The 25,673-nt window shown below is 33.0% G+C and overlaps 4 protein-coding genes across 5 annotated transcripts; 2 read left to right on the plus strand and 2 right to left on the minus strand.

Moving 5' to 3' along the window:
* The first annotated feature begins 1,101 nt into the window (after nucleotides 1-1,101).
* On the plus strand, nucleotides 1,102-3,541 carry LOC105787680 (ADP-ribosylation factor-like protein 8a). The gene is made up of 6 exons (XM_012614182.2): nucleotides 1,102-1,267; nucleotides 2,066-2,147; nucleotides 2,272-2,304; nucleotides 2,416-2,537; nucleotides 2,903-3,064; nucleotides 3,140-3,541. Exons 1-6 carry the CDS (start codon nucleotides 1,230-1,232, stop codon nucleotides 3,255-3,257), a joined length of 555 nt encoding a protein of 184 aa, XP_012469636.1. The 5' UTR covers nucleotides 1,102-1,229; the 3' UTR covers nucleotides 3,258-3,541.
* Nucleotides 3,542-4,334: 793 nt separating this feature from the next.
* On the minus strand, nucleotides 4,335-7,346 carry LOC105787681 (telomere repeat-binding factor 2). Its single transcript, XM_012614185.2, has 7 exons — nucleotides 7,188-7,346; nucleotides 6,325-6,484; nucleotides 5,981-6,192; nucleotides 5,737-5,821; nucleotides 5,373-5,456; nucleotides 4,792-5,135; nucleotides 4,335-4,694 (listed from the first exon to the last, which is right to left on the minus strand). Coding segments are annotated over exons 2-7 (876 nt in total). The 5' UTR covers nucleotides 6,475-6,484; nucleotides 7,188-7,346; the 3' UTR covers nucleotides 4,335-4,693.
* A 1,557-nt stretch (nucleotides 7,347-8,903) lies between these two features.
* LOC105787683 (probable amino-acid acetyltransferase NAGS2, chloroplastic) lies at nucleotides 8,904-18,018 on the minus strand. Of its 2 annotated transcripts, none has more exons than XM_012614186.2 (10): nucleotides 17,517-18,018; nucleotides 12,827-12,914; nucleotides 12,429-12,637; nucleotides 12,066-12,217; nucleotides 11,148-11,571; nucleotides 10,956-11,053; nucleotides 10,425-10,536; nucleotides 10,053-10,212; nucleotides 9,595-9,667; nucleotides 8,904-9,387 (listed from the first exon to the last, which is right to left on the minus strand). In XM_012614186.2, exons 1-10 carry the CDS (start codon nucleotides 17,880-17,882, stop codon nucleotides 9,237-9,239), a joined length of 1,833 nt encoding a protein of 610 aa, XP_012469640.1. In that variant the 5' UTR covers nucleotides 17,883-18,018; the 3' UTR covers nucleotides 8,904-9,236. The 2 variants fall into 2 exon arrangements, with proteins under 2 accessions (XP_012469640.1, XP_012469641.1); XM_012614187.2 differs by lacking the exon at nucleotides 17,517-18,018 and adding an exon at nucleotides 13,002-13,447.
* A 2,436-nt stretch (nucleotides 18,019-20,454) lies between these two features.
* Nucleotides 20,455-24,281, plus strand: LOC105787684 (zinc finger CCCH domain-containing protein 40). The gene is made up of 5 exons (XM_012614188.2): nucleotides 20,455-20,624; nucleotides 21,007-21,177; nucleotides 21,993-22,262; nucleotides 22,839-23,062; nucleotides 23,171-24,281. The coding sequence occupies exons 2-5, from the start codon at nucleotides 21,073-21,075 to the stop codon at nucleotides 24,075-24,077; spliced, it is 1,506 nt and encodes a 501-aa protein (XP_012469642.1). The 5' UTR covers nucleotides 20,455-20,624; nucleotides 21,007-21,072; the 3' UTR covers nucleotides 24,078-24,281.
* Nucleotides 24,282-25,673: the final 1,392 nt, after the last annotated feature.

The following is a 25,673-nucleotide window of genomic DNA, read 5'->3' on the forward strand; positions in this document are numbered from 1 at the left end:
TTTAATCGACTTAAACAATTATGAATGATATCATATCTGTTTTTTTAAACACAATACTTAAATTTACCTATAACCCGTCCTCAACCCATAAATAAGATGATAACGTACTTCTGCACACTCAAACTTACGTTCTCTTATATTGATAATGATATTAAATTAATACTCAATCAACAATAATAATAATATTATTATTATTATAGGTATATGAGTTAGGACCATACTATCCAGCAAAAGGTTAGTTGTCAGTTACAGTTGAGTAAGTAATAGTTCCTTGCCACCTCACTTCTTCTGTAATAACATGTATTTTATTACGTCTCTCTGGATATTCCATTAATCGCGACTGAATCACACCTTCCAATCATCTCTATTTCATTCAACCAATCATATTTTTCCGTGAACTTCACTCGCCATTGCCGAGACTGTTATTTAATGAAACTATTTCTTCAACCGAAATTCTCTCACATTTTTCACGGAATCTTTTTCCTCCAATTGGTCCGAGTTCGGACAACTGTAAGTAAAAGATCCAAATAAGATCCTAACCGTCCATAAATGTCATCATCACCCACTTTCAACGGCTGAGATTTCTATTCATAATTAATAATTACCTTTTTTTTAAATTATCGCCCATTGATATTTAAAGCCATCTGGTATTCCATTTCTTTCTTTTCACTCTAGTTAAATGAATTTAATGGATTAATTTTGGCAAACATCCTCAAATTATTACTTATATTTTAAATTAATCCTCCAAATTCAAAACATTTTTAATCAAGTCCTTAAACCATCAGCTTAGACATTAAAAATTTTAACGATATCATCATATACAAATTATCCATACGTATCAAATTTGAGCTAAAATTTAATACTTGAACTGACAATGAAACTAGTAGACGAACTTGATTTATAGGATATTAACAATGAAGGACTCGATTAAAAGTTTTGGAATTTGGACTAGTTTAAAATATAGGTCACAAGTTGAGGACCTCTGGTGAAATTAACCGCAAGTAATTTAAAAACATTATGTTTATCAGTTTATCTAAATTTTAATTTGAATAATGTTATTATTTCAAATTTTATTTTTTATATTATATTTGTGTATTTATACTATTTATGAAGGAGGGAATTAAAGGAAGAGAGATCTCTGGCTCCTTTTATCTCTAATTGAAAAAATTGACTAAAAAGCTTCAATTTTTTTTTCTTTGTTTTGCTTCTGTTTCTCTTTGAATTCCCAAATGGGTTTGTGGGAAGCTTTTCTCAATTGGCTTCGAAGGTATAATTTTTTTTTACATTTCTTGCAATGTCACTTTAAAAAAAAAATTTCTGTTGAGTTTTTAGGAAAAATATTTCTATTGGATTGAGAATTATGGTTTATATAGAGTTGGGTTTTACATATTTAAGCTAAATTTTCATTCTTTTTATCCTTTTAACTTAGTGTTTGACATTGGAGTTTAGAATTAAAAAACCAGTGAATTTTCCAGCGTTTTGCTTGAAAAAGAATGTGTTTGATGTTAAAATAATGAACAAAATAGGGTAATAAAATCTGGGTTTTTGTTTTTTGATAAGAATGCTTCGATTTTCGGTAGCATATCGATTGCAATTTTCAAATGAGTCAATGGTTTTTATTTTTGTTTTTGCATTAAGATGGTTTAGTTTATGTTAATCATAGACTTATAAGTGTTATGTTAGTGAAGTTAAATGCAGTAGCTTGTGTGTTTAGTCTTTCACTGGCTTTGATCAAAGCTACAGTTAGTTCTATCTGCTCCACCATATAGTTTTCAGATTCTAGTGTAAGTTGTAAATGGTGTTTCGAATATATTCAGGTCAGGGAACGGTTTGTATATCGAGTTTTTTACTTCTTCTCCAAGTATGTTTGGGGTTCTTCATGGATGTGTATGTGTTAAACTTGCTGTATTGCTGAATGTTGCTTTGTTTAATTCATTTATGTTAGTAGGTTGCCTGTTGTTGCAGTGTTTTCGAACCTTTGATTAAGGCTTTTCCGAGTTAATCATGGTAGTTTGGTCTTCACAATACTATAAGGTTCACTTTTCGTGTATGTTGTTCTTTGCAGCCTGTTTTTCAAGCAGGAAATGGAGCTATCTTTGATCGGACTTCAGAACGCCGGAAAAACCTCACTAGTAAATGTTGTTGCAGTAAGTAAATTAGAACTTGTAAATGTCGTTGCAGCATACAAAGGGTTGATTAAGAGCGATCTAGAACGTTTTCTCTCTTATCCCGTGATTTAACTTCAAGTTGGCTGGTTGTTTTTTTCCCCAGACTGGTGGATATAGCGAAGATATGATCCCTACGGTGAGTTTGGATTATTTTGAGGGCTGCGATGATATTACGTTTCCAGTACTTTTATAGTCCTTTTCTTTCTGTCGTAGAAGGTAATTTAATGTCGAATGGCTTCTTTTTCAGGTCGGATTCAACATGAGGAAAGTGACAAAAGGAAATGTTACTATAAAATTATGGGATCTCGGAGGTCAACCTAGGTTTCGTAGCATGTGGGAACGATACTGCCGTGCGGTTTCGGCAATTGTGTAAGAAGCTACTTGTTTATTTGTTCTTAATTGCTTTAACACTTTTGGGGCAATGATAGTTTCTCTGCTAACGATTTGCCTGTCTCTGCTTCAGTTAGTAACCATTTCAATGCTAGCTTGGTAGTAGTATTAACTAAAATCGAACCGTTCTTAATTTCAGACCGTTCTTAATTTCGGTTTAGATCTATGTCTTTGAAAACTGTAGCTAACGTACTGAAGTTATCTGATCCTGTTATTTATATAAGTTTTGCAGTATGTTACTGGCCTTCAGTTGCATGCCATTGTACCTTCTACTTCTCGAACCGTGAAATACCTTTCTTAGTTTTTGAGTATAATCTATTCGATTAAACTTGATTTTCTTGCAGTTACGTGGTGGATGCCGCTGATCCCGATAACTTGAGCATCTCAAGAAGTGAGCTTCATGATTTGTTGAGTAAACCCTCACTTAGTGGTATCCCTCTTCTGCTGTTAGGCAACAAAATCGACAAGCCAGAAGCTTTGTCGAAACAGGCTTTAACTGACGATATGTAAGAGAAGACATTCACTTGATTTGCTCGATTAACTAGAAACTTCTTCGTGACATCGAATATTTTGTTATGCAGGGGACTCAAGTCAATTACAGATAGAGAAGTATGCTGCTTCATGATATCATGCAAGAACTCGACCAACATCGACTCGGTTATTGATTGGCTCGTAAAGCATTCAAAATCTAAGAGCTGAAATGAAAAAGGGGTTTCTTTGTCTAATCTCTTCTGTGATGAATCTGTGTTTTATGTATCAAGTTTCTGAAAAGGGATACAATTCGTGTTTTAAGGTTTATGGTTTTCGGTTTCTCCCTAACTTGATTTCCCGATTGTTTAATTATTGTTTTCTCATCGTGTAATGTAACATTGGATCATCACATTTGTAATTCAAGTAGGCTTAAATCTTTGAACAAGATTTTTCATGTATTCTTATCATTCAAGTCAAATAGTTGAATGCAATGAAACTTTGGTTCATGTCAATGTTTGAGTATTGATGATTAAATGATGATATGTATGTATGCATGTATGCATGCATGCATGTATTCCTTCAATTGAAATTGGAGATATGGTTTTTAGCCCTTGAAATGATGATGATCATCATCATAGTAATCATCAATATGCCCATTGTGAGGTACAAGTGGAGCCATCTTAGAGAGTTTGCAAATGTAAACTCTAAAGCCATTTCTATGATGCTTTTGACTAATCAATATCAAAATTTTGAGATGGCTTGGATAGTGGGTAAAAAAAAATTAAAATATGCTATTAAGTACTTCGATAAAAATTGAGATTTAATTTATGTATTTAGAAAATTAAAAAATTCAATTTTTCTATTTTTTTATTTAAAAAACTTTCATTATGCTGTGACGTGACAAATAAACATATAAATTGACAAGTTTTAATAGAAACTACTAACAAACTAAAATTTTTAATTAAATTGAAAAAGTAGAAAGATTGAATTTTTAACTTTAAATCTCAAATTCTATACTAGGACCAACAGCATATTTTAACCCAGAAAAACAGCCCCTTGTGTAGTGCTCATTGCAGCTTTCATCAAAAAGGTGTTCCAAAGATGACATGATGACCAAAAGGCTTTGGCCAATGTTTGTTGGGAGATTGGGACCCTCTATGATGGTAACCAAAAATGTTCAAAATTTTCATGTATTTGTGTGTGCGCACATGCATGTATGCATGCATGCTATACCCCAAAGGGAGAGAGAAGGTTCATTAAGGGGCCAATAGCCAACAATAACACTACATTGCTTGGACACCAACATGCAAAACTGTAGTTTAATTTATTCAGATGGACTTTCAGAAAAAGAACAGATCATAATCTCAATTATGCCATCACAATGCCATCTCTTTTTCTTTTGCTATATCTATATACCCTCTTTACTTAAAGATAAAAGCTATAGAAACACCAAAAAAAACCCTCTAAGCTTCTCAACGAATGTTCATCGTCCAAAAAGAAGCACGACTTCATGGATTAATCTCACATTTTTATCCTTTACAAGCCTAATATATTTACAGTTTTATAGACATGATGATAGTTTGATATACCAGGCCAGCATGATGTCGAGTGTGATGCGTGGTTTCAGCAGCGAACTAAAGACCAAATGGTGTCTCCTTGTACCATCTGCACAAGTTTACAACCAAAATCAAGAAGATAAACAGCAAAAAGAAACCCTGTGTTTCGAGATGTATGAACATTATATATAAGAACAAGGATTTACCAGGTAACGAGCATCCTAGACTTCAAAGCTTTAGCTGCTGCTTTAGCGAAAATTTTTGCTGCTTCAGCTTCAGCTTCCGCGGCATCTGCTTCTCTTGCCGCCTTTTCGGCCTCTGCAATTGCGAATTCTGCCTCTGCAACAGCTCGTGCAGCAGCTGCAGCGGCCTCTTCGGCAGTCATGGTCTTCATTTTGGACAACTCAACATCAACTTGGGTTTTAGTAAGAATGTTGATGGCTTTCTTCTCCGATTTCGAAGAATCCTTCTGCCTTCCTTCCAAAGCAAGCAGAGGAGATCTTGTTTCGGAAATAGTTGAATGTGGTGCAATCCTGTACTTATGCTTTACCTATCAACATATACATCATAACAATGAACCAATCCTGACTTATGAACATTCAAGTTAATCTTCTTTGCAAACACGCCAATAACTTCCACAAGTACATCAGAAAAACCAATATCAAATGCAAAGAACTTTTGACATTTCTGGCATTCGTGCTACATCATAGGCTAAAATAATTTATATACATAATGAAGAATAATATTCTAAGATAGTGTTACACGAATAATCAAACAGTAGAATTACCTTTGTCAATGTCCCATTTGCTACCAACAGCTTTAGTTTCGTAGCCAAAAGCTTCTTGAGGTTCAGCGGTGCAGCATATTTCTCCTATAATGTCAAAAAACAAACTCAAATTAGTTCCAATGTTTCAGGAAGTCATTTGCGATAGTTTCAGAGATGAGATTTGGATTTTAATGCTCGAAATAGAATGGACAAGATATAAGAAGAAACAGAAACCCTAAGTTCCACACTTACTCGGAACGAGACAGAAGGAAAGTTGTTGTCATATATAGCCATTGAAAGAAGCAAAGGCCTTCAGTGGTTTAATCAAATGGGTTATCTTTTCTTAAAGTATTTAGAATGTGACCAACCCAAGAAAGAAAAGTACCTCTATGTATAAAGCAATCGAAGCTCTATCGGAACCACCTGGCTCTCTCAAACTAGTGATAGCCTCCAATAAAATATTCTCCAACCTACAAGCATCGAGAGGATATCACTTAAGCAGCATTCATTATGCCCATACAATCAGAATAGTGAGGCTCTCAACACAAAATTGTTCGACCGACAAGGACTGATCTAAAGCCCTAATCTAAGGCACTTGGTTTATGGTATAAGAAAATACATAAAAATACCTTGAAACTGGTTTTTTGGGACCAGTTACCCTTGGTGTTCCACTAGAAATGGCAAGGGGCTTAGGATCAACGACTTCTTCAGTCGGAGGTACGGTGATTAGTGCCATGGGGTTATCATCGTGTTTAGCGGCTAACTGATTTCTTTTAAGAGCAAGCTTAGCTTTTTGTCTTGATCCCCATATGGCCGTGGCATTTATATTTCTCCATTTATCCTGGTCATATTAACACTATCACATTAATTCACCTCTATGCATGACATAACATTGGTAACCAAAATATGCATAACATTAAAAATTTTATTGTGATGATGATTGGTGAGTCCTCCTCAAGGCTCAACTACAAACCTTGAGATCCACATTCGAGCGCGACCGCAGGACCGAACTAAACTCGGGATCTGAAAGTATATTGCGCCATTTTCCGGTTCCGTGCTTGAGAACTCCTGCCTTGAGGGCAGCTTCTTCTTCTGCTGTCCATTTCTGCTTAGGGGCACCCATCAACAAATTCCTGAAATCCCATCAATACATGAAAACATCAACAATTGAAATTCGAAAAAGATTGAACACTAATACTAATCGATCATATATGCTTTTGTGCCTATTCATCAAGTTTTGACATTCCTGGACTTTTTTTTTTTTTTGCTGACATGTTCTAAAAAAATTCATTTGAAGCTCCAATTCTCAACCATTCTGATATCTAAATGATGCAAATTTCAGAACTTTACCAATATAAATATTTAATGCAATCAAGTTTCAAAATTCTAGACAAAAATTTTACAAATTCAAAACCAGTTTTAAGCACAAAACTCAAAGTTTCAAGTTCCAAATTCTCTTCTAACTCAAATTATACATGAATTTAAACTCAAACCCATCACAGCAGATAATCAGAGGTAGTAAATATACAAGTATAATCATAAATCTTTAATGCCCCATCAAACTACACAATAAAAATTATATATTTCTGAAATATTTGAAAATCTAAAATTCCAATAAAAGAAACAACGTTAACAATAACGGGAAAAAAATAAATCAGATTGATGCATTTTCATCCAAAGCTTAGAATTTAATGAAATTCATCAAAGGATCGATTTTATCTATAAAAATCAAACCCAAAAAAAAAAAAAGACCAGAACTTTTACATTAAGCACTGAATTTTAACATATTTAGAGGGTATAATTTTGGAGAAAATTTGATGATTAAAAATGGAGTACCTGATTGGAGAAACGCGGGAAGGGAGGAAGAGATCACGCGCGGAGCATCGGAAATTTTTGTTTTAACGAGAAAAAATTAGTTCTTACAAAACAAAAGGAGTGACAAAAATAAAATAAAAAACATGTAAGGAGAGATTGGCTTTTATTTTATGTCCGTAAGAATATTTTAATTTAAATAGAAAATTTTCTTTTTCTTTTTTCCTTTTTTACTATTATTTTATGGGTTAATTTAATTTTGCTTATTTGGCTTTCTGAAATCTACTCTGTAGCTGCTACTCTTTTATTTTAGTTTTGACTTTAGCCTACGTGCTTTTCTTACGTGCTTTTCTTTTTCTTTAATTATTTTATTTAAAGTATTGTATATTTATGTTAATTTTAAAAGGGTAATATAATTTTTCCCTAATTTGGTAAATAAATTCATTTTGGTCCTTGATTTTGAATTCTATCGAGATTTGATTAGTAGAAAAAGATTGGGTCAAATTGATTGGACCAAGAATTAATCAATATAACGGTCCGAACAAAGATGTTGAATCATTAAATCAGGAATTGCTTGAAATTAGTAAAAATAAAAATTGGGATAAATATCAATAGATGAACATGTTTAATCAATCAAATCGGTTGAATTAGAAACAAGTGGTCTGATCGATTCAACTATCAATTCGTTTATTAAAATACTGGATGTGATTCTCTAAGATTATATCATGTCATAGCTAGCAAATTTATATAACTTTTAAATATTCAAACAACATATCATCAAACTTTTATATTTTTAAGTTCAGGACTAAAATAAACTTCGTTGTTTAGTTCAAGTGCAAAAGTGAACCACAAAAAATATAAGTACCAAAGTAAACCTAATTACTTGTTCATGAGCAAAAATATATTAACCCATTTTAAAAGTTAATAATTATTACCATTAAAATTTTTAAATTTTATAAAAACTATATTAAAAAATATTTTATTAATTTTTTAAATATTTATATTTTTAAAAATATTTATCAATAATAAATTTTAATTAGTAAGGAATCGAAAATCATTTATTTTAACTTTTTGCCCTTATATATATGATATCTGTTTTTTTATCCCCAAACTCAAATAGAAAGACAATGCGCTTTAGTGCACTTCAATTCACGTCCTTCTACATTGGCAATAATACTCATACCAATCTAAGACTCAATCAACTTTCATGTTTTAATTATTTTTTATTGTATTCATGTCATATCTAAATTTTTATTTCATTAAAATGATTTAATACATTGACTTTTGAGTTACACTTATTTTTTCATTTTTAAAATCTGTTTAGAAGATTCTGTTTTGTATATGTTCATACTCATAATGTGATAAAAGAAGAAAAGTTGTAAGAAACATAGTAACATACATATTTTTAAGGAAAAAAATATATTCTGAGTTTTCTTTTAGAAACCATAAATATGTAAAGTTAAAAAATATTTAAAAATATTTTATAAAGTCAAGCTACCATTTTTCGGTCCATTAAAAGAAAAATTGTGAAATAATAAATATAATGATAATTACAAGCAATTTGAACAGTTATAATTAAAATCAAAGTTATTCACCGCCCCAAGTGTAATTTGAATTTAAGTCGAGCTACTCATTTTATTATTTGGATTTTCTCTATTGTTTGTAATTCACCAAAAGAAATATTTCCAAAACTAAAATAAATTTTATACAAAACCCAAAGCAGAATAAATCTAAAAAATCTTATAGCCATTAAACCAAGATCTCATTAGCTTATGAAAATTACTTAATAATTCAATAATAATAATAACAAATTAGAGCACTCCTAGAGAAAATTTATTTACCATATTTTGAAGCACTGCTACATAATTACAATTCGCCTAAAAAATTATGTCAACTACTACTATTTTTGTGGTAATAATAAAATCACAGCTCATAACAAAAACCAGATGCATAGAAAATCAAATCCACTCCCAGCTAAACATTTAACTTGGAAGTAAATGGTTTCTCTAAGCCAAATCGGACCAATGAGGTAGCATCGTCTTCTCCGTAGATCCGTTTTATCGGCTGTAAGCTTTATTTAAATGCTTTATCAGCTGTTATTCCACTTCGATCTGGTATGAGTTTCTTCATGTAATACTTGGATTTACGGGATAGGTTTATCTTTTTCCTCCTTTCTTCCGGTATCATGTTGATCGTACATTCAGTAAAGCCGCGCCTAACAAACCTGTAAAAGCAGAAGCAAGTATTGGCATGGTTTTATTTGTAGTAACCTGGGTGTAACTAATGGCTGATATACTGAATGAACATTATACAGGAACTGAAACTCTCTCTCCACGATGCTAGGATGACTAAAAAGTTAGAGTTTATCATTAGATGGTGCATGAAAATAATCAAATGTGCTCGAAAGATTATGAATAAGAAAAATACAAACCAGTCAGCAGTACGAGTTGTCAACAAGAAAAGCATATCCAATCCGAGAGAGGATGCCTTCTTCTCGACGTAATCTGCAAATATATTATTGATACTAAAAAGTAAGCATTATCATTAGGAATCATATGGTTTGTAGACCACAAACAAATATCCCGTAGTAGTATCACAATGCAGGGATGATCATAAAAACAAAAACCAGTCAGATCAAATCGAGCATCATTCTATGGTTAGGCCATGGGAACTGGACTTATCAGAAAATGCTTTATATGCAGTCTAGCACAGCCAAAAGACGTGTGCCTTTCTTAGTTATTCTTCTGAAATGGGTAAAGATGCTTCCATCAAATATGAAATCACAAGTTCAAGCATTGCATCTCTTTCAACTACACCAGAATAAGTAGCAGAGTATGACCGTGTCGAACGTAGCGCAAACAGTGAAGTTATAGATGTTCAACAACGTACCAAGCAATTTATCTCCTTGTCCTTGTCCTCGACAGTCAGGAGAAACTGCAATACAAGCAACTTCTCCACACTTGTCCTTGAAGAACGGAAAAAGAGCAGCACAAGCAATGATTTGACCTTCCCTTTCCATAACAACAAATGAATCTAGGGCCTTAAGTAGCTGTGCGAATAAAAAGGAGACAAGAAATTAATTTTCAGATTCTGGCTGGCTCTGACTCAAAAGAATGAAGGTATTTTTCACCTTCCATTTTGTTTTTCTTTTGGTGAGATTTGAAACAAAAGCTAATTTTACAACGGGCACCTCATTGAAAAAGTATACACATAAAAGAGATCGAGATTGATCAAACAGAAGTCTAAAAGAGTAGTATAGACCTCTTCATCACTCCTGCGAACCAATGTGCCAGACTCTTCTAAAGGTTGTATGATTTGCCTGATTCCAGCGAGATCAGTCACCATAGCCATCCTAGCCCCTTCATATAGATCACTAAATAACAAGTAAAACTGAAGTCAGGGAATTGAATGCAAAATAGCTTAATGACTTGCTAAATCTTGCAGTAGTATTTCATAAAAACTAATAAATATCGGCCAGATTGAGTTAATCTGAGATCCCTCATCCTATTAAGACCATGAAAGTTGGAAAAGAATTTGTGGTAATAACATAAGGTCCCCTAAAGTATCACCCAAATTTACCTATAAGCACTTGTACTTGGTAGCATATAACATATATTTTAGATTTAAAACTCCACCTGAGTGGCAGAGCCCATTGAAACATCGGAATAGGTTACTAGTCATGGAAAGACTGAGAACGCGTAGGGAAATTAACCATGTTTTGTACTTCATGCCTATCAGCAAATATCCATTTTCCCATAATGCTAAGCTAAGTTCACTGTAAATATTAGATACCTAGCCACCATTGTCCCCATTCCATCTCTTTTGAACAATTCCAATAATAAGACCCCACCGATAGTGCCATCTAACAAATGAACTCTTTGTACGCCACCCTGACAATCAAGCAGAAAATACAATTGGCTTATTGTTTTCGCTTGGGAAAGCATCTAAATATGCTAAGCTGGAAGGCAAGCTATTAGAACTTACCCTGCAGACAAAGGCTGCAGCAGCCAACTCTGAAAGGTAACCATTATCTCGACTTAGCCGCTCCTGACCTCCGATGGCAAAGCCCTGTTCTCCAGACCATAGTCCATTCCCATTATCAAAACCAACACCATTCTGAAAGGTTGGATTACGAATACTATTAAGAGCCTTCCCATTTTGCAAAGAGTGAACAACTGAACTAGTATCATCATGTCCAATGCAAGTGAGATCTTCTTCACCAACAGCTTTAACATATTTAGCAGCTATCTCACTTTGTTTGACCCGTTGACGGATCAACATATCTGCTTCTTGAAGAGGCAAGAAACTAATAAGGCGTCCATTCTCATCCAAAATAGGGCCATCTATAATGCAAATAAGCTTATCTGCTCCAAGAGCTAATGCACAAGCCGTGGCAACTTCATATGTGCTGAAATTTGGAAAAACATAAAGCATTACCAATCAGGTTCTAAATCATTGGCAAGTAAAATAAAACTTCTAGGCTGGTCCAAGATACATCATAAAGCAAACAAACTAGCTTTTAAGATAAAAAAACGCATAACACGAATTAATAAAGGTTTATTCAACTCCTAAAGAGATTGCAACTTCAGGAGTTGGGTTCCCCCTCCCCCCACTAAATCCTTTTGATTGACATCTTCATAATCCTACAAAAGCACAAACTAGGGCACCAAACTTATAATCCCTCTGTATCTGAGAAAAAACTACTTAGGATTTACAGAAAGAAATAGTAAAATGTAAAAGCTTGCTTTTTGGAATACCGATGACTGCTACTACTAAACTATTTGAATTGCAGAATATGTTAAAATGGATGGTTTAGGGTGACAACTCAAGGAATTTTTACTTCACAGGAAAATAGATCAGTGCAAGCTGCAACCAAATATCATTAAAAGTTACACAGCATACTTGCAATTCAAAACTTCACCAGAGCTCGAATACCCCAGGTTGCTTAATATTACTATACAACCACCATCAAGCCTCTCACGCAATCGAGCAACATCTACTTTCTTTACTTCACCAGTTGCTCCATAATCAACACCTTCAACAACTCCCCTTCTCTGCAAAAGTGTTTAAAAAGAGGCAATATCATAACATGTCTAATAGCAGAGCCAACACCAAAAACATGCTTCTGCAGGCTACCCATCACTATATGTATCCCAACTCAATCAATTTGCAAGGGCTTAGCCATCGTCCCAATCGGAATAACATCAATGCACATAAATCCACAACCCAAATCAAATATTATTTTCAAAACAGAAACATTCTAACCTTAGCTGCAAGGAAGTTACCACTAGCAACACTGACACCAACTTCATGCCAACGGCTACTATCACCATGCCGACGAATATTACATATAGAAGGTCCAGGAGAAAGTTTTGCTTCTATCATTAAACGGATCCCTCCTGCCGCTTCCGTCGCAGCGGCTAGAGATTCCGAGTCCGTTATTCTATATCTACCATAATACTTTGGTTCATTCCCTGCATGATTTTCAAGGCTCATTTAAGTATCACTACTCTATTTATAGTAAAAGAGAGACAAACACTGAATTATCAACTAAAACATGAGATAAAATTAAACTCGAGTAATAAACTAACTGCTACAATTATCATGAGAACAAAGTGAAATAAGAGGAACATGAAACAATGCCGTTTTCTTGTGTAGCTCACCTCTCTCAGCCAAAAGCTTGTCGATTTGAACGTGAGTTCCCGGAACAATAACAAATTTGATCCCAAGGTGATGCAAAAACGCAATATCCTGCAAATTTATATAAAAAGAAAAAGAAAAAAGTTAAAACCTTGATCATAAAAAACGTAAAAGATTTTACGAATTTATTAATTTTGCCTTTAAAATGGTGTCTAAAAAGGGGGAAGCAACGATTTCGCCGGAAATTATAACAACAAAAGTGCCGCCACGGTGAGCCCAGAGGTAAGGCCAAGCCTCACGGAACCACCGCACGAACTGCTTATCGTCGACGGAGCTGTAAGTTTCGTCCACGCCATCGTCGTTTTCAATAATCACATTGCGCTTAACCGAATCACCTCTCTTGGACCCGGGTTCCGGTTTAAGGTAATGAGACCGGAACTTCGATTCCGGTCTGAGCCTTACGATGTCGGTTTGGAAGGCGTGGCGGGATGAAAAAGGTTTGGTTCGACCGGGAAGAAAGCGAGGAAGGCGAGCCGTTGAACATGAGGCGGCCATTGTGGGTGGCGGCCCTCAATAGCTTGTTTTAGAACATAGCAGTGAACCTCTTTTTTTTTTTTAAACTTAAAAGCAAAATATGAAAAAATAAGGAAAAATATCGATAATAGTATTTATGACACATGGATTGTGGGGCCTGGGGATGAATTTTAGAGTAATTAATTTATTCAATACGAAAAAGCGTGGAGAAAGAATTCGACTTTACCTTTTGATCTTTACATTTTAGGTTAAAATATGCGGTTACTCTCTATACTTCAACAAAATTTTAGATTTAGTCCTTTTATTTAAAAATTAATTTTTTTATTTAAAAGAATGTATAATCACTTATTTGGCTCTCCAGCTTTCTTTTAAAAAGTTATTTTGGTTATTCATTTAATTTTCATCTCTTTTAGCCCTTAATTTTGTGTTATTTGTCAAATCACCCAAAAAAATAAAAATTTTGATGTTTGTTAATTTTGTTAACGTGACATATGCATGCATGCCACATCAACAATTAATTAATTTTTAAGATTCAAAAATATTTAAAAAGTATGAAAATTATAATAAAATTAATATGTTTAATTTTTTAGCAAAATTTTTATTTGACAAACAATACAAATTCAATAGCTAAGAGAGGCAAAAATTAAATTGAGGGTTAGAGTTTTTTTTAAAAGTTAGAGGGTCAAATAAAATCATTATGCCTTAAATGAATAAATTTTAATTATTTATTAATTAAATTAATGTCTCCTTAACTCGTAATACTAACTTAATCAATTACTTAAAGCTTTAAGAGATCAAAATTAAATTTCTTCTTTATTTATTTAATTAAAATATGTCATAATTCTCAATACTTTTCAAAATATTGAATTTGGCCCATATATTTTATTTTAAAAATTTAGTTATTTTACTTTTAAATTTCAAAATTCAGATCCCACTATTAACATTTTTTTGTTAAATCTATCGGTGTAACATTTTGAAATAAAAAATATTCACTTGATAACCATGTAATTAAAAAAGACATTGTAATTAACCCGAATTTAACAAACAAACAAAAACGGAGTTAATAGTTAAAAGCTGAAATATGAAATTTAGACGGTAGAGACTAAATTCTTAAAAATAAAAGTATAAAGATAAATTCTCAAAAAGTACAGGACTTATGATATACTTTAACCTATTTATGTATATTTAAATTATTTTCTATAATTTTTTAATATTATTATAAGTTCTTTTTATATAATATCTAAAACTACACATAACTCCTTCTATTCCTTTAAATAAATAATAATAATGAGCTTCGACGCACTTCGAACTATATTATTTTATACTAACAATAATATTAATAGATATTTTCCACGGGCAAAATACCAAAAAAAGCCATTTTTTTCAATATTTACCGAAATGGGCCGGTTTTTTAATTATTTACCAGAATGGTCCATTTTCCGCGAAATCGCGCCACGTCAGTGCGATGTCAGGGTAAATGGCAGGAAGTCGCGTCCACGTCAGCGCGACCTGCTGACGTGGAGGGAAATCGCACCTACGAGGACGCGATTTGCTAACGTGGCATGAACAGTTTATGTTTTTAGCTTAGAAAACTTTGAAAGGCCATAACTTTTGGCTCGGTTGTCCGATTGGGACGAATTTTTTTTTTTGATTTCGAATAACTTTTCGAGATCTACGCGTTGAAAAACTGCTTAGGGATGAATAGGGACTAATTTGTAAAGTATAATTTGTTAGTTACGAGTATATGGACTAAAGTGTAATTATTTCAAATTTAGCATGAAATTTTTGTATTTAAGAATATTTGAATGTTATGGAAGGATGAAATTGAATTTGAATTGAAAAACGAAGCTTAGATTTGAAAATATGACTATTTAGGTTTTAGGGACTAAATTGAATAAAATAGAAAATTTTAGGGAACTTCTCAAAAGTGGAATGAGCTGACTTATAATGAATAACAGGATGATATAAGACAATTCTGTAAAAAAATATCCGGTGTTTACTTCAAATAAATAAGGAAAATAATGATTTGAATGTTTCAAAATTCAATTTTAAACCGAAAAAATTAAAATTTTGGGGCAAAAAAGGATCTTTTTCGACGAAAACTGCGGCGTGCGTAGATCTCAAAAAGTTATTCGAAATCAGAAAAAAATTCATCTCAATCGGACAACCGAGCCAAAAGTTATGGCCTTTCAAAGTTTTCCAAGCTAAAAACATAAACTGTTCATGCCACGTCAGCAAATCGCATCCTCGTAGGCGCGATTTCCCTCCACGTCAGCAGGTTGCGCTGACGTGGACGCGACCTCCTGCCATTTACCCTGACATCGCGCTGACGTGGCACGATTTCGCGAAAAATTGACCATTCCGGTAAATAATTAAAAAACCGGCCCATTTCGGTAAATATTGAAAAAAAAAGGTTTTTTTGGTAAAATAGCCATTTTCCACTTTCATACGAAACGTTTGTGATGGCTGAAGGGACATGTAATATTACTATAATTCAAGTGAGCCCCCCATATTCCCATATCGTCCGTAAGCCGACAATCTGACTACGGTCCTAAACCATTTCATTATTGCTTACGTGGAAAGTATTTCAAAGGACAACAAAAGAAAACGAGTATAACTAAAATAAAAATAATTAATTTCAGTTGACGTCCTTAAATTCGATAAAAATACCTCTCCAGTTCGTCTAAATTTTGAAACTGAATAAATTAATCTCTTTAAATAAAATTAATTTCGAAAATGAGTAATTAAGGATAATTAATCACAGTGTTAATATTTTTCATCAATTGTATATGATCTTAATTGGTATGATAATAAATTTAGCTTTCAAAGTTTACACATTTTGTCAAATTGCTCCTAATTTAACAAATTTAGGACCCGCAATATTTGTGTAAATGTCGAGTCCAAATTTGTTGAATTTTTTAGAATTAAGGCCAAAATGACAAAATATGTAAACATCGAAGGTTAAATTCGTTACTATACCAATAAAAATTATGTACAATTGACGAAAGAAATTAACGTTGTGATTAATTGTACTTAGTTGCTTACTTTTGAAATTGATAGGAATTAAATTGCTCTAATTTTTTTGAGAGGGATCAATTTGTTCAATTTTGAAATTAAGAAGGACTGAATAGAACTTTTTACTTTTAGTATCATGCCAAACAAGTCCTTAAATGCTACTTTAGATATAATGTGGAACGATTTAAAACACATGAATTTTCTCAAAAAGAAAATATGTGGATTAAAATTTGAACATGTGTATACTTACTAACTAAACTAAGTTGAAGTAATGAATTTTGTTTAAGATGTGAAGATAAACTAATAAAATTTTGGTTGAAAAACCTAGAATTTGTTTTATTAAAGGGCTTAAAGTGAATTTATAAATCATTGAAAGAGAACAAAGATACAATATTAGGCTAAAAAAAACATAAATCTGAATGTTTTAATTTTGGAAAGGGATTAAAAAGCAATTTTCTCATTTAACCAAGAGAGCCAAGTCCCTACTTACTTTTCGTCCCTTGGCAAAAACATGTTTAATGTTAAATCTAAGCTAACATTTAACACTCCAACTAACACTAAATTGAAAAAAAAAAGGACCTAATTGATATTTTGATATTTAATTAGAACAATTTAAAATTTTAGAACCAATTTACAATCTAGACTACAGTTTGAGAATGTTAATTGGAATTAACCCAAAATGAAATAAAATCATTATCCACCACAAGTTTGTGATTAGATTTGCCAATAGCGAGTTCTTTCTCATATGTTATCAAATTTAAATTAACATATTTTAAAAATAATATCTTATTTATTTATTAATATTTTAATGATGCAAAATATTATTTTAACTTGAACAACCAAAAATATGGTAAAAATACTAAATAAATCATTCTACGTAGATAAAAGAGTAAATCGATTTTTCTTTTAAAAATTTCATTTATTTTGACCTTTAAAAATCAATTATTGTACATCAATAAGAGATATACATGACATATCACGTATTCTTATTTAGTTATTCCATCAATCGCATCGATTTTAACAATACAAATAGATAAAATTTTAATATAAAATATTAATTTACTCATTTATCTAAAGGATTAATTCATGTAATATGAATTATACTAACCGGCCTCAAGATATATTTACCCAAAATATTTTAGAAAAGGAAAGAAATTGAGATACCTTGAGAATGGCATCCAAGTAAGAACTAGCGACAATTTCAGCTGACAAGAGCAAGACAAATGTGCTCCCTCGGTGCAAATAAACATACGACTGAGCCTCCCTCAACGCCGCCACGAACCGCCGGTCTTCCTCGGCCACATCATAAACCTTCTCCAAGCTGCAGCAGCAGCAGCAGACATTGATGGCTTTCGCTTCACCATTAACAACCGATCTCGATAACATCCCTTGAAAACCTTGGTTAAAAAACATACTCCTTTTGAACCTTACGAAACCCTTAAAACCCTGTTTATCACAACATGAACTGCAAATTCCTTGTCGGGAATTCCATGGTTGATGATGAGGGTTTGATTTAGCTGCTGTCGCCATCGTTGAACCAGAAAAAAAAATAAACAGAAAACGCGGCTAAACGGTGTGAAGAGGTGGGTGGCTGGATAGTGAAAGAGAAGGCTTTGAACCAAAATAAAAAATAATAATTTTTATAAAAGGGAGACAAAAATAAAAACAAAAACAAGCAAACTGACCTGGGAATCTGAGCGCACACTTGTTCTGAGTTCATGTAATAATAATACATGGTGGTCCCCATGGCCATGGATGCCGTTTATTTTGTTTATTTATTTTCCTACATTATTTTGGGAATTTTTTCGACTTTAACTTTTTAGAATTTTTAAAGTTGACGGATGGCGAATCACACATTCACACCCCGCCCTTAAAATATAAAATTACTTATAAATTTTATAAAATTTTAAATTAATAAAATTAAAATTATACTTTAATCCCTTAAAATTATAAAAATTTGATTTAATCTTTTAAAATTATAAAAATATAGACTATAAAAATTAAGATTTCATTCTGCCCTAAAAATTTTTTCTGACTTTGAATGAATAAATTTTAGTTTGTTTACTATTTTTGAGAATAAAATAATTGAGTATAATATTCTCATCATTAAAAGAATATTCTCATCATAGTAGAATTACTATGTTTATGAAAAAATATATTTATTAAAATTAATAAAATTTTAATTGAAATGATAACATTAATCTTGTATAATATAATAGATTTCATTCTTATTTTATATTTGTTTTTTATTTATTTTATATAAAAATAAGAAAAAATTATAATATAATTTATTTTATAAAAAATAATCGAAATTAAATTAATGCTTAATTAAGAGTTTAATATATAATACAAATTCAATTGCAACTAGATTTGTTTATGGGGTTCGCCCGAAAAGTGGGAGGATTTGGATAAAAATATATGCTCGAAAAATGGAATTGGACAAAAAAACAAGACTCCTCTAGAAAACAAGTTAGGCCTCAGGTAAGGTTTTTTTGCCTGGCCTCGGTCTGAATTTGCAAAAAAAAAAAATTGTTGTTTTCTTATTGTTTTATTGTTGTTTTCTTACTGTTTTGTTATCATTTCAGTATTATATTACTACTATTTTGTTGTTATTATTTAGATATTGTATAATTCTTATTTTATTGTTAATTTTGCTACTATTTTAGAGGTATTTGCTTGTTAAGTTGCACCTATGTTAGTGTTATTTAAGTATAATTTAAAAATATATTTTCAATTTGTTGGGAAACATTTATTTTAATGTTTTTAGTGTTTTTATTGTATTATATTCTAATATATATATATATATATATATATATAAATCCTTCATCTTTAGCATTTTTTGCAATCTATACAAAGGTAATTTTTTAGAAACATTATTTTTTTCTTTTAAAAATTTTCTTCTTTTACTTGAGTTATGGTGAAGATGAGGGATTTAGGGTTCAAAGAGACATCCTTTTAAAGAAGAAGTTCCCTTCTCGCCTCTTAGACAATTCGTGTGACCAAAGGAAATCAACGGCCCAAATATGAACGAACGAAAATGGTTCAATTTTCAAAGACCAGATACGCACATGTGAGAATCACTTGCAAACGTGCCCAGTAAGTTGCATTTAATGTTGATATGATAGACCTAAGGAGTGGTAGCCCATTTTAGGGTGGAGTAAATTGTTATATGTCAATAGCTTAAGACTCGAACCCTAGAAAAGATCCAAGTCTCTGATTCATGACCCGACCACGAAAGGACAATAAGGCGAACCAGATCGCAAAGCAAGGCACAGACCCAGCTCGTAGGAACCTTGCGCGAATTTATAGGACAATATCGTAGATACAACTTGCAAGATAAAGGTTACGGACCCAGCTTGTGAGGACATAGGGAAGGTCGCAGTCTCACCTCATATGTACCCAAGGAACTTGAAGAAAGTGTCACGTGCTCCACAAGCCACTCAAGAACGCGTCCAGTAGGTACGGAGCTTGCCTTGAATACTAGTCTCAGAACAGAAAGGACTCTATGCTTTGTAGACACATGCCCAACAAACCTGGAGCACACAGAGAATGCCAATACTGGATGCAACAAAGTTAAGACAAAATAGTAAGGTCCTATCATGTGTTGTAATGGTAGCAGTAACAACATATATAAATACCCGTATATTCATATCAATAAGACACATGCAAAATATTACTCAACACATTCATATATGTTTTATTATCTATATAGACTAATCATTTTAGGGTTCATTGTTGTTTCTCGTAACAATATTGTTTTCAATATTTAAATATGAGTTCTTCTATTGAGAGTACTTAAAATAATTTTTTAATATGATAAAAAAATTCTAATTGTTTACAAATTTATGGGAAGTAGTTAAGCTCATACTTGAATTTTTAAATTCGAAAAGAAGATGAACTAAATTTCTAGAAATAAAAATATAGGGACTAAATTTCAAATGTACTAAGAGTTAGGGACTTGAAGCATATTTTAACCTAAAATCTATGCATAACACTAGTAAAGCAGAAGGCGGTGAGATACTTGGGCTTTGTCTGGGCCCATTCCGAGTCCAAACACGAAATCTTTGAAAGAAATTAAAAAAAAAACCGCTAATAAAATAGAAAAAGAAAAATCAAGTGCGTAAAGGAACCCTTATCCCTCCCTCCCTCGCGGCGGCCCTGCGAGAGCTCTCTCGGTTCTACTCTCCGATCTCTTTTACCGTTGAGTTTTAATCGCCAGCGTGCAGTCGCAACCGGCGGTTCTACTAGTCCACCTTATCGATAGCGGTTCAGGTACTTTCTAGACTCTCAATTTCAACTTTTGATGTCCTTTTAAACATTTGTCATTTTCTTTTGTGATTTTCTTGTTCTATCTGGTGTTTATATGGTTTTAGTTTGATCAGTTGAGTAGGAAAGACGAGAAAAATGAAATTACAAAATTGAAACTCTTTTCAAATAGTTTGATGCGTGAAATTATCGTTTATTTGAGTCGGTAGGGTTTATAGCAATGAATGAAAAAAAATTTAAAATGTTCTAATGATAAATACTATGTTAAATAAGAAAGATCTGCTAAAGGTTCACGTGTTTATGTTTTATGTTTCTATAATTGTATATATGTTAAATCAGATTTTGATATGATGTTCTTGTGTCTGTCTCTTAAATTCACTTGCGGTAGGAATTAAGGAAATAGACTGCAAATTAAAGGCGCTGAATAGCTACACGAGGTTGTGTGAAGTATTCGATGGCACACCGATTGTTAAGAGATCATGAGGCGGATGGCTGGGAACGCTCTGATTTTCCTATCATTTGCGAGTCATGCCTTGGTGACAATCCATATGTCCGAATGGTATTAATCCTTATCTCTTTAATACTCTCTCTCACTCACTCTAGAGGTCGGCCCCTATTTATGGATCTGAAATTGTATTTTTTATATGGGAACTGTAAAGTCAAGTTTTCTGTAACTAAATCAATATGGTTTCTGTCTTTGTTTATATTTTTGGCTGTGCTTTTAGTCATATGTCTATATATGTTAACCATCATGTTTGTGGATGTGAGCAGAGTTGTGAAATATGGCAATACTTTCTATAACATGGTCGAGCCTCTCTTTTTTGGAGGTGAAAATGTAGAATAAGTAAATCAAAATACAGTTGGAATGACATTTTCATGTAGACATGGATTATCAAGTTTGAGTCTAAGGCTTGTTCTTTGCTGTGCTTGTCTCTCTACTCTTGCCACTTTTTAATAATGAGAAGATCTACTAGACTTATTATATTCTTTATTCCTACATTTTCTTTTTATGCTTCCAGTTCTATGACTTCTATAACCTTAGCTAAACTTGAGATAAGATTCTTCAAAATGGATTTTCTGTATGCAAAACAACATGATTTACACTGGCATATAGGTATTAATAGTAATACTAATGGGACATATTTGAAAATTTTCTAACCTTTTGTATTTTCTCTGTTACAATGGATGAGATAACACAAATCAGCATCTAAATAAGCAGCAAGAAGGGATTATGATATATTAAGTCTGTTAGACTATGGTTCTAAACCTATAGATTCACCGTGGTATTCTGATAGTAAAAAATATCCTTTTGTTTCTTCAATAATAAAAATTTCTGTGTTTACTCTTATGGGCTTCTTTACACTTTGACTACAGACTAAAGCTGATTATGATAAGGAGTGCAAGATTTGTACACGTCCATTTACAGTCTTTAGGTGGAGACCTGGTCGTGATGCAAGGTATAAGAAAACTGAGGTTTGTCAGACTTGCAGTAAGTTGAAAAATGTTTGTCAAGTCTGCCTTTTAGATCTTGAATATGGATTGCCAGTTCAAGTTCGGGATACTGCTCTAAGTATAAACTCCAATGATGCCATTCCAAAGAGTGATGTCAATAGAGAGTATTTCGCCGAGGAGCATGACAGGAGGGTATGTAGCTTCATGCTTAACAGTTATCTTTTAGCATCATTTTATGAAGAAATTAAAGGTGTTGTATGAAATTTTTCAAGCAACATCCTGGTAAACTGTTTACTTTTTAGAATATAGTTGTTATTACTGTCATTGCAGTTGCTGAATCATGTGGACTTGGCATTGCGTACTTGCTATAACGACACTTTGCATTTCTGTCATATACATGCCAAATACACAAGTGCATCTTACATTTTTTTCAGTTGATATGATACCCCTATCTCTCCTCCATTTTCTCTTAGTAGCCAGAGTTTAGGTCATGTGAGGCTTTGAGTTTAGGGTATTCACTGCTTTTTGGGTTCATGGATTTTCAGTTTTTACTTACTAATTACCATCACATGTTACGAGAATAAATTTGTTATGATGTTTGTAACAAGATGTTACAGCTTTTCTTCATGTTTTTTGTTGATTCGTAATCTTCTATATAAGTTGATGGTTTTAAGTGTGCCTAATTTATTTGTTTTAGATGGCTATGATTTCTTAATTTCTATTTGTGTTCACTCTTTATCCTTAGTTAAAAATATTTGTGGCTTGCAGGCGAGAGCTGGTCTAGATTATGAATCCTCATATGGGAAGGTACGTCCAAACGACACTATTCTGAAGCTTCAGAGAACAACACCTTACTACAAGAGAAACCGAGCACATATTTGCAGTTTCTATGTGCGGGGTGAATGTACAAGAGGTGCTGAGTGCCCTTATAGGCATGAGATGCCAGAAGCTGGGGAGTTGTCCCAGCAAAATATAAAAGACCGTTACTATGGGTAAGCTCGGTTTTGGTTTTTGTTTTTATTTTTATATTTTGCTAGTGATAAAAATTTTAATATTGCGAATGACTGTTTGTCTCTATTTCCCCCCCTAAATATTTGCAGGGTGAATGATCCAGTGGCACTAAAGCTACTTAACAAGGCTGGTGAAATGCCTTCTTTGGAAGCGCCTGAGGATGAAAGCATTAAAACCCTTTATGTGGGAGGGCTGGATAAAAGGATCACCGAGCAAGATTTAAGGGATAACTTTTATGCCCATGGTGAAATTGAATCGATAAAGATGGTCCTCGACAAGGCATGCGCCTTTGTTACATACACAACCAGAGAAGGAGCTGAAAAGGCTGCAGAAGAGCTTTCTAGCAAGCTAGTCATAAAGGGTCTTAGGCTGAAGCTAATGTGGGGTAAGCCCCAAGCCCCAAGGCCTGAGTCAGAAACCTCCGATGGATCCAGGCAGCAAGCAGCAGTGGCTCATAGCGGAATGTTGCCCCGGGCAGTAATATCTCAGCAGCAGAATCAATTCCAGCCATCTGGACCTGGCATGCACGACCAACCACCACCTATGCAGTACTTTAATATCCCACCTCCACCTCAGATGGATAGAGCCTACTATCCATCAATGGACCCTCAAAGAATGGGTGCTCTGGTTCCGTCTCAGGACGGGGAGAACAAACCCGGATCAGATAAACAACAAGCACAACACTATCCTTACCAAGGTATGCCGCCGCCGCCACCTGGACAATATCCTCATCAACATTATCCGCCATATGGGTACATGCAACCAATGCCACCTTATCAACAGTATCCACCATACCATTCAGCAATGCCTCCACCTCGAGGCCCACCTCAACATTATCAACACCCTGGACCTCCAAGACCTTCACCACCTGTGAGTGCACCAGCTTCAACAAGCGCGCAACCACCACCAGCATCTACTTCATCAGGCTCTGCCCCACCACCACCACCACCGGCGCCCGTCCCATCTGCTGCTGCATCTGGATCTTCTCAGCTATGAAGGTTTTCCCGTACTGTTTGTTTTTGATAATGTAAGCATAAAACTTTTTAACCCCCGAAACAACTATTTGCTCTTTTTTCGCATTCAAAAACACATCTTTTGCTTTATAAGTACTTTTTTGTTAGTAATTTTGTGAATTGTTGTAGACAAAACAATTTGTTCCTAATCGGTAAAAGTGTTAGAGAAAGTTGGTTAAATTAATAAGGTTAAAATATTTCATAGGTTAATATACTTTTCACAAATTTAGAGTTTAATTATTATATTTTTATTTTCAGGAATTTAATATCTCTATGTCTTCAAGATTTTAAAATTTAGGTTGAATTCTATTTAACAAAAATAATTTTAACAAACAGAGACTAAAATTGTAAATATAAAAGCACATAAATTAAAATTAAAATTTATAAAGAACTTCTCACATATTTTAAGCAATCCATAATCCCATCGTTATCCGACATCAAGCAAGCGAATAGATTGGTGTCGGTTTCAATTTCCTCCAAACAAATGGAGGCTTCAAAGATACTGCTTTCCTTTGCGAAACCATTGAATAATTAACGCTTCATTCATGTATCTTACTGCCAAAGAAAGCTTAAACTTGAAGAAATTCAGTTAGGAAATACCTATCATGATGGACTCTCAAATCTGAGAACCCTACAAAAAGCACAATAAAGCAATGCAAGCCACACGTGGTAATCAACAACAAACATCACATTGTCGGATGTTCATAATTGTTAATATTTATTAAAAATAATGAATTTAACATTTATAAAATATCTAATTTTGAGATAATAATGGATGTTGTCAAATCCATTACTGCTTTACAATTTGACACTTGACATGTTTCGTGTTATTATTTTATTTGTTTTATCGTGTATACATAATTTTACCATCTTACAAATAGAAAAACTATTACCATAAAAAAAATCTACTTCTTGAATAATAATGAAAATAATGAAAAGCAATTAATATCTTTAAATAATTATTGGGAAAATCGTGTGGACATTACAACCCACCAAATCAAATCTTAAATATCGTAGTTTGTAACGAGAGGTGAAAGCAAAATCAGCCAAAAATGCAAACCCCAAGAAAAATTTTGGTGTCCACAAAGGATCCATTAAAGGGGAGAATGTAACCTAAAGCTGGGAAAAGCCAAGTTTTATGATTGCTCAATTATTTACTTTCAAACATTACATATTTAAACCCCGAAAGTATAAAATTTTATTATTACCATTTCTTACATTTGCAAAAAGGTCATTTAAGTGGAGAGACCACTATAATATGTTGGAACCCTTCTTCTGTATTTTTTTTTAAAATAATGGGTAAACTATGTTACGAATGATCCCACTATAAAATATTATAACATGGTCATATTATCTTGGATTTTTGGGTTTTATATTTACATTAGCAAGCTGCAGAAAAGACAATTAGATAATTGAGTGACTATTTTGTAACTTTTTATAATTAGGTGACCAAAAAAAAAAAAATAATTGGGTGACTACTAATATAATTTATCCTTTAGTAGTTGTGGAAAAATATAAAATTAAGAATTGCTAGAAAGTTGTATACTTAGATAGGATAAAATTGATAAAGTCAATTTAA

Source organism: Gossypium raimondii, chromosome 2 (assembly GCF_025698545.1).
Source record: "Gossypium raimondii isolate GPD5lz chromosome 2, ASM2569854v1, whole genome shotgun sequence".
Classification (NCBI taxonomy): domain Eukaryota; kingdom Viridiplantae; phylum Streptophyta; class Magnoliopsida; order Malvales; family Malvaceae; genus Gossypium; species Gossypium raimondii.

Excerpts from the sequence above, each read along its gene's own strand:
- LOC105787680 (XM_012614182.2), top strand. The coding sequence starts at position 1,230 with ATGGGTTTGTGGGAAGCTTTTCTCAATTGGCTTCGAAG. Across the intron at positions 1,268-2,065 it reads TTTCTCAATTGGCTTCGAAG|CCTGTTTTTCAAGCAGGAAA; the intron begins GTATAATTTTTT and ends TGTTCTTTGCAG. Across the intron at positions 2,305-2,415 it reads GCGAAGATATGATCCCTACG|GTCGGATTCAACATGAGGAA; the intron begins GTGAGTTTGGAT and ends CTTCTTTTTCAG.
- LOC105787681 (XM_012614185.2), bottom strand. The coding sequence starts at position 6,474 with ATGGGTGCCCCTAAGCAGAAATGGACAGCAGAAGAAGAAGCTGCCCTC. Across the intron at positions 6,193-6,324 it reads GCTCGAATGTGGATCTCAAG|GATAAATGGAGAAATATAAA; the intron begins GTTTGTAGTTGA and ends TAATATGACCAG. Across the intron at positions 5,822-5,980 it reads CCCAAAAAACCAGTTTCAAG|GTTGGAGAATATTTTATTGG; the intron begins GTATTTTTATGT and ends CGATGCTTGTAG.
- LOC105787683 (XM_012614186.2), bottom strand. The coding sequence starts at position 17,882 with ATGGCGACAGCAGCTAAATCAAACCCTCATCATCAACCATGGAATTCC. Across the intron at positions 12,638-12,826 it reads CAAGCTTTTGGCTGAGAGAG|GGAATGAACCAAAGTATTAT; the intron begins GTGAGCTACACA and ends AAAATCATGCAG. Across the intron at positions 10,213-10,424 it reads TTCGCAGGAGTGATGAAGAG|CTACTTAAGGCCCTAGATTC; the intron begins GTCTATACTACT and ends TTATTCGCACAG.
- LOC105787684 (XM_012614188.2), top strand. The coding sequence starts at position 21,073 with ATGGCACACCGATTGTTAAGAGATCATGAGGCGGATGGCTGGGAACGC. Across the intron at positions 21,178-21,992 it reads ACAATCCATATGTCCGAATG|ACTAAAGCTGATTATGATAA; the intron begins GTATTAATCCTT and ends CTTTGACTACAG. Across the intron at positions 23,063-23,170 it reads ATAAAAGACCGTTACTATGG|GGTGAATGATCCAGTGGCAC; the intron begins GTAAGCTCGGTT and ends AAATATTTGCAG.